Raw genomic sequence first — 7,837 nt, forward strand, 5'->3', positions numbered from 1 at the left:
AATTTTAGCCGCCTTGAATACGAGTTGAGAAAATAACTTTTCGCCATGAACGTTTTAGACAGACATACAGACCAACAGACAGACGGACATCTAAAATTATAGAGTAGCTTTGATTAAAAAGTCCCCTTCTCTAATGTGAATGAATGCATAAATCAATGTTCTGTCAATTACAAGTGTATATCTTTTTAGTAATGAGTTGTATAAAAGAAATTAATATTCTACTCTGAACATTATTCATCTACAACCTCTGTCCGGATACAAGTATCTGAATATTAGGTAAGATTACTAATATTCATACCAATCCATTTAATTTCCTATCGTATTTTTGTGTCTACCCTGTAGAATTTTCTGTAGCTATAATACCTATAATAAACTTGCTGTAGTAATTCCACTAACTGTGAACTTAATTTTATCTATTATAAATAGTTTTAAAAGAATGTGAATTATAGGGGGCTGAAACTGCCACTTTTCTTGGATTTTCTCTCATTATTTTTGTATGTGATATAGGAACTTAAATTATTGACTTTTTAATAATTATAATTTGCATATATTAATGATTATAACCACCTGTAATGGGTGAACATACTGACAGACAGTCATAAAAAGGGAAATTTCTGAGACCTATAGTTTGTTTTACAGGTGTAGTAAATTAGTGTAACATGATTTGGATTCTGTTTCTTCTTTCCTTGGTTTCTCCAACCTTTCAGGTACAACAGATCTATTGTATAGATGTAATATACATATAACTACCTCTCCCCCTTTTCCAATGGATTTTATCGTCTGCAAGCAAATTATTTTCTAAAACTTGGGTGTGTTTATATTCCCGTCACCATTGGTTGATTTTTAAAGACCCAATTGAGAGTCGGCACAAGGTCATTGCGTTATACAATTATTTAACCCTTTCTCCCTCTAGTGTTTTACTCTTATGTTTAAACTTTAGTGATTACAATTTTAAATGATTTTTTTATTAGCTTTAGATCTACAGAACAAAAAAATTCTTGAATGGGATTTTTTATGTTTAATACTTTTTATATGATTTTACAAAGATGTATAATTCAAGATATGATGTAGGTTTCACTTGTGACAGTAGATAAATCTAAAAGTACAGACAAGATCAGAGCATGCAAAGGATCTCTTAGGTAAGTTGTAAACTTTAATTGCTGTAATATATTAACTGTTGTTCGTTAGAATCATGTGTTAAATAAAAAATAAATTGTTAATATATTAGTAATATCAAAAGAAATGTGTATAAAACTGAGCTTACTATTTTATTTCATTAACAGTTTATTATCTGTTTTGCTCTTATTAATTAATCATCTACATTCTACATTTATAAATGTAAAAAAAACATAGTATTTCATCTCCTTTTTTACTTTTAATTTATTTACCTTATATAATTGTTCCACATAAATCATTTTTTGAGGACATCAAATTATCAATTTTGTTTCTGTTACACTTTATGATGCTAATTTTATTTTAGAGCCAGGAGTAAAATCATTTAAGTTGCCTTTGTAATACTAATGAAATTATCATTTAAAATATTTTGAAATTGACTCTATGTAGTTGCTCAGCAGCCATGGTAAACCTAAAAGCATTCAAAGCTGATGAGTTGTCTGTTCCAAATTGTGAAAATATGAAACAGAAAAATGTCATTCAAGATTCAATGGCTAGGTAATATTAATCTTTTGTTTATATACCTCATATATTGTTTTTAATGGTTATTTCTCTCATCATATAATAAACACCTTTCCATGGATATAAGGTGTACAATTATGAGATTAAAACCAGATTTTTTTAGCCCTGAGATGCTGAAGGCACGGGCTAAAAAAACTGGTTTTAATCTTATGATCGTAAATTTTTATATTCATAGAAAACTGGATATAATACGATGCTAGACATAATTTTTTGTATGAATGAGAACTGGTTCTAATCCACTGGATATTAATCGGTTTCAAATGAATACAACAAAATTTTTCTAAATTTAGATCAGGTGGACCAAATGTTGCCACATCTGTTGCTTATGAAAATTCAGAAGGATGTGAAGCCATTTTTAGCTACAGGTAACAATATATTATAACAATAACTTTAGTAGAAAAAAAACTTACTTGTAGTTACTATAAAGAAAAAAGTTTAAAAAATGATCTTGATCAACCTTCTTATGTGATCTTAATGAAATATCATTTGGTAAAATATAATTGAAATAATCATCCTTTTACGAAATAATTGCAACAGTCCAGCTGCTTGGGAAATACACAATATCATGAGTTTGCAGATTTAAAGGGACTGTGAACGTAAATTTTTCTCATCTTAATATCAAATCTTAACATTATCTCATTCATAATATCTCACAGATAGAGCAAAACGCGCTTTTGTTTGCTTAAAAAACGGCTTTTTCCGACGATTTTTATAAGGCACGGGGAAAGGAAGAAATTTTCCGTATTATATAAAATGTGCATTAAATTGCTTTTTTCTCCCATTATAGCTAAAATTAAACTTTTTCACATAGTTCTAGATTTTTCCTAACAGTTAAGCTGGCTTTTAACATAATCCTTGCTTTAATCCAATGTATAGTTACTTAGAAATTGATAAAATAAGCAATATTTTTTTATTGAAAACCAAATACAATAACAAAGCCAGAAACAGGTTTTTTATTAGTATCCAATTAACTTTAAATGGCCCATCTCTCGCCCACCTTTAATTACAAATTTGTAAATAATAAAAACGCAATATTTCTTTATAAACAGTCTGATAAAAGGGTAAACTAATTTTCCAAAGTGGGTTATTTATTGTTCAACACAATAAAAAAGGATATTATTATTTTATATAATCTATGAGATTCAACCCTTTGTAGACAGTGAGGTATTTTTTTGTCAATAATACGAATTTAAAATATGTCTTTATTACCTAATTACTACGTTATAAAAAAACGAATTGGCAATTTTATAACATAAAATAAATCCTTAACAGTAAGTAAATTGTTTCAACTATATATGACAAGTTAAATATCCCTACAAACATTATAAGAAACAAAAAAGTTCAGATTTTCCCTGTTTTTTCCTTTTTCCCTCTCAAAATACCATAAAATCAAGGCATTATTTCTGGATATTTTTGTGAATAGGATATTTTTGGTTGATCAGTGTAGTGAAATGTGCTTAGTAAATGTTAAGATTTGATAATCAGATGATAAATTTTTACGTTCACACTCCCTTTAATGAGAATTTTTATTTCTACTAAATTCTGAACATAAGTAGTATTAGTGTATCTCTATTTAGGAAGGGAAAAGTATTTGGAAATATTGATCTTCCAGATGGCAGAGACTTTGTTCTGGAACCCTGCAAAAAGTTTAAAGGTTGTCATGTTTGGAAAGAAGAAGATACCAAGGCTTTTGTTGACAATGATGGAGTTGATGCAATTACTAGCAATGCTAGGTAAATATTCATTCCATTGCAAAAAAAACAAGATATTTGGTTTAAGTAAATATTCATTTATAAAGCTTTTTAAAACATTTTGATTGAAATGATAACATGACAAAAATGTTTTGGTATTGAATGATGAGCTATCGCTCGATCATTTATTACCTTGGGATTTAAATATTCATTTATGTTAAATTTTGTTTGATTAAATAACTCATTTTACAGGACTTGGCCTTAAACCAAATTTCCAAATTTGAAATTAATTATTTTAGAAGAATAAGAGAGTTGGATTCAAGATCAACCAATGCCTTAAGAGAACAGGAAATCAACATTCAATTAATCCAAAACAATAAATGCTTTTTTCAACAAATTCAAATTTTTTCCAAAAAAATATTAAAAATTTATGTTGAAATTTATCAGGGTATAAATGACAACACCACTATTGTGACATTTAGCATCAAGTTTTACTATACCAAGGAGTTTGCAGAAACAACAGATGACATTGAATTGTACATGGATCAGGTCATAAAATTGTAAATAAAAGAATTATAATTTCTCATATTTGTTCCAAACTTATTAATATCCAGTAAATTAGAACTGGTTCTAATCCATATAAATAAACTATGTATAGCATCGTATTTTATCCAGTTTTCTATGAGTATAAATTATACAATCATAAGAATAAAACCAGTTTTTAGCCCGTGCTTTCAGCATCTCAGGGCTAAAAATCTGGTTTTAACCATTTAATGGTAAAATTTATATCCATGGAAAGCTGTTAATGATTCAATTTGAGAAATAACTATTCTAATTTAAGTGTTAAATCTTTTTGTATGTAAATGCCAGGATATTGATTATTTATATTTGGCACCATAAAACCCTTAACAAACATTGTGGAGGTGGAAGCATTGTTTTAAAAAAGAAATTTGTTTTAATAACATGAGAAACATCTAATGCCAGCCTAAATGTGTTACACACTCTTGTGATTGATAACTTATTTCAGGTAACTGCAGAAACTAATCAGGGATATATCAATAGCTTGATACCTGTGAGGATGGAGATTCATTGTATTGAAGCAGCTGAACTAAAGTAACTATTTTCAAGTCATTGTAATTTTTTTTGAAGAACACTTTTTGTATTGACCTCTTAATTCAGTGACCTTGAAAGCAGCTCAAAGACATTGGCTGCATTTGAAACATATAAGGTATATATAAAAATAATTTAAAATGCTACCTTTTAATTTCTGAGATATTTCTTACCTAAAAAAGAAAGTCAATGAAAATCAAATGATGTTTTTGTGCTTAGGATACTATTGAAGAGCTAAGAGGAGGGGCAGATGCAGCTGCTCTAATTGCCAACGATTTTACTGGTTGTGGTATAGGATATTTAGATGGATGGAGGTGAGTTTAATGAAATTCAATGAGATACAAAGTTTAAACATTAATTCCTAATATACTTTTTGATAATTATAGAAATGGTATGACTCTAACTGCACAAAAAAAGAGTTGTGCTCTTGGCTCTTACACTATGGGACATGAACTTGGTCATAACTTTGGCTGCAGACATGACAGGTTACAAAGATTAAATGATGTATTTTAAATTGCTGTATAGTTCATTGCACTGTTTGGAGCATAATTCTGCAAAAAAAATCTAATAAAAATAAACTTTTTAGAATAACGGATGAAAATAAAAGAGTATACTATGAATATGGTTATGGTAATTACATTGGTGAAACAGGATACAGGTAAATTAGATTTATTATTCTTGGGTGTAAATATTAAAAGAACAACAATAAAAAACGAATATTATATACAATTACATTAAACTTTATTGATATTGTTAACTTATATAAATATTTTCTTTCCAACTGGCAGTTTCCTAAAAGTTAGGAAGTATTCAGCAATGTGTATTCATACATTGTTTTCATACAGGCCATATAAGTAAGACACAAAAATAGAAAAAATAATATCAAGCAATATATAAATATCATATTGGAGGAAGAAGTATGTTAAAAGGAAGGATTGATTATAGTATACAAGTCTCACACTGTTATTGCAATAAAAAGATTTAATTGTTAAGAAATAATTATGATTAATTTATCAGATTTCAAACATAAGAAAATATAACTATGTACATTCTTGGCATAGTAGGTTATTATACATTAAAGTTAAGCTTCATACCATAGATTCTTTAAGATTTAAATTTTTTAAATATTATATCATTGAAATAATCTGAATTTAGGACAAATATGGCTTACCCAAAAGAAGGTTATTATTGGAAAGCTAACATTTTCAGTTCTCCTGTTGCTAAATTCAAGGTAAATGAAATGAAGTTTATCTATCATCTAATGTATTAGTTTTTGGAAACCAAAGACGCGTACTGTGTAGCTTTTAGAACTAACTCAAGTGTTTAAATACATATATTACAAAGAACTTTTATAGAAAAGTTACAATTTTTTTTTATTTGGCAGCCATCTGACCAATTAACATTGCATCATGTTAAAAAATTATCTTTGTAAATACATTTGATAATTGAGTTTTATATCAACTTCTTGGAATTGATATAGATAACATTAAAAATGAGAAAGGACATGTACCCAAAATTGATAAATGAATTTTCTTAATAGCTAAATTGAAATTATTTTCTTAACTTATGTAATAATGCATGAAGAATTATTTTTTTCATCTTAAGCTTTCTCTAGGGTATCATAACCGGAAGTGAGACAGAAAATAATGCTCGAGTCATCACAGAAAACAGGTTTGCTATGGCTGCAGTTGGAGATGAATCTGGCACCTGTAATTGGTCCTCTGTAACAGAACCTTTTGTTACTACAACAGAAAGATGGGAACCAGTTACCAATATACCAATACAGTCAGTTCCAAGTACTACATGGTCCTGGCCAATAAATTGGTCCACTACAACATCTAACATAAGAGAGGGGATTTTTACTCCTGATACTACAACAAAACCATCAATGACAACAACGGAGAAAGTTCCATCTTCTACTACCTGGTCACAAACTTGGTCTTATGCTCCTAGTGACCCAACCCCAACAATGATTCCCTTCAAGTGTGAGGAAATGAATGTTGTGTATAGTGGTGAGCCAGCTTTCAAGAAGGTTAAAAAGGCTAAGAATGCTGAGATTTGCAAGAAAAGGTAAATAATTTTGCAAAGCTAATCAACAATCTCTTTTTCCATCTTACCTGCATGATTATAAGCAACTCAAAACTCATATAAAACTCAAATTGTATGTACATTTATCCATTTCTTTGGAAATAGCAAAGGGGATTTATTAAACAGGTTCTTTTTGACATATTACTTGTTTACATAATTTTTTGGTGCTTTCCTAAAGCACTTAACAACCCCCTTTATTTAAAAAAAATATATTTAGATTAAGGGGTGGAATAGTTTTATTTATATACCTATTCTCTGCGGGGAGACACTTAGCCCTGCAGGGTTCTCACAAATATAACCTAACCTAGATAAAAAAATAAAACAAAAATTTCTTACTCACCCACAACTCCCCCCCAATGCCAACGATGCGAGAAATAACTATTCTTTAGTTAAAAATTTGAAACCCATTATTCTATCTCATTAAAGTATTGATAATTTTAGGTGTGTGAAAAATGCTAATTGTATTGCCTACACCTACTTTGAAAAAGATGCATCTGTCATGAAGAAAGAAAGAGGGTTGTGCTATCTCATGTAAGTTAATTATAATTAGAAAACTAGTGCTAAAAGTGGCTTTAAAATAGGAGAAACCCTCCCCCAAATAGTTATTAACCTTCCAGGACCTTTTTGTATAGGAGAACCGTATTCTTTGATAAAAAAAGACACACAGACTGACCTATAAACATCCCATTACTTTTATATCAACTTATACCAACAAAAAAATTTATTCGAAAAAAACACAAAACCTATCTATGTGTGATTTTTAGATGTTAGGGTGGTGGGTTGGAAATTAAAAGAGTAAACGACCTTTTTATCTTCTTCACAAATTCTTTTTTAGATTTATTTCGCTTGTCATTATTACTGCTTTTATATAAGGATTTATTTAGGAGTACTGTGGATGGAGTAGAGCAGACAGAAAAGAAAGTTGTCTCTGGTGTTCCAGTCATGTGCTGATATGTTCTTGTTCTTAAAAAATATACTTTTCAAAATTTAATAAAATATCATTGTTACATTTGGAATTAAATAAACATTTTGATTTTAATATTCTGTTATCTAATTGTCATTTTTTAGAAAAAATAGTCTAAAATTGATTGTATTTACCCTATGTTGCTATTGATAGATAAACAACTTTCTAATGTAGCTGTAGAAAGAATAGAAGCTTATCGTTATAGGAATCTTTCTGGATTCAGAAGGAATTTTTGTATAGCAAAGTAAAGTAAAAAAGGAGTTGCACAATATCGAAATCCTGTCCACCA

General features: G+C 28.9%; 1 protein-coding gene across 1 annotated transcript; it reads left to right on the forward strand.

The window, feature by feature from the left end:
- Nucleotides 1-213: 213 nt before the first annotated feature.
- On the forward strand, nucleotides 214-7,621 carry LOC145331502 (uncharacterized). Its single transcript, XM_080176196.1, has 17 exons — nucleotides 214-276; nucleotides 640-707; nucleotides 1,072-1,139; nucleotides 1,564-1,671; nucleotides 1,986-2,060; nucleotides 3,273-3,428; nucleotides 3,686-3,731; nucleotides 3,831-3,935; nucleotides 4,414-4,499; nucleotides 4,566-4,614; nucleotides 4,716-4,810; nucleotides 4,883-4,981; nucleotides 5,083-5,154; nucleotides 5,652-5,727; nucleotides 6,112-6,566; nucleotides 7,026-7,115; nucleotides 7,469-7,621. The coding sequence occupies exons 2-17, from the start codon at nucleotides 660-662 to the stop codon at nucleotides 7,533-7,535; spliced, it is 1,695 nt and encodes a 564-aa protein (XP_080032322.1). The 5' UTR covers nucleotides 214-276; nucleotides 640-659; the 3' UTR covers nucleotides 7,536-7,621.
- The last annotated feature ends 216 nt before the right edge of the window (nucleotides 7,622-7,837 follow it).

Source organism: Acartia tonsa, chromosome 11, assembly GCF_053477335.1.
Source record: "Acartia tonsa isolate MP-2025a chromosome 11, ASM5347733v1, whole genome shotgun sequence".
NCBI lineage: Eukaryota > Metazoa > Arthropoda > Copepoda > Calanoida > Acartiidae > Acartia > Acartia tonsa.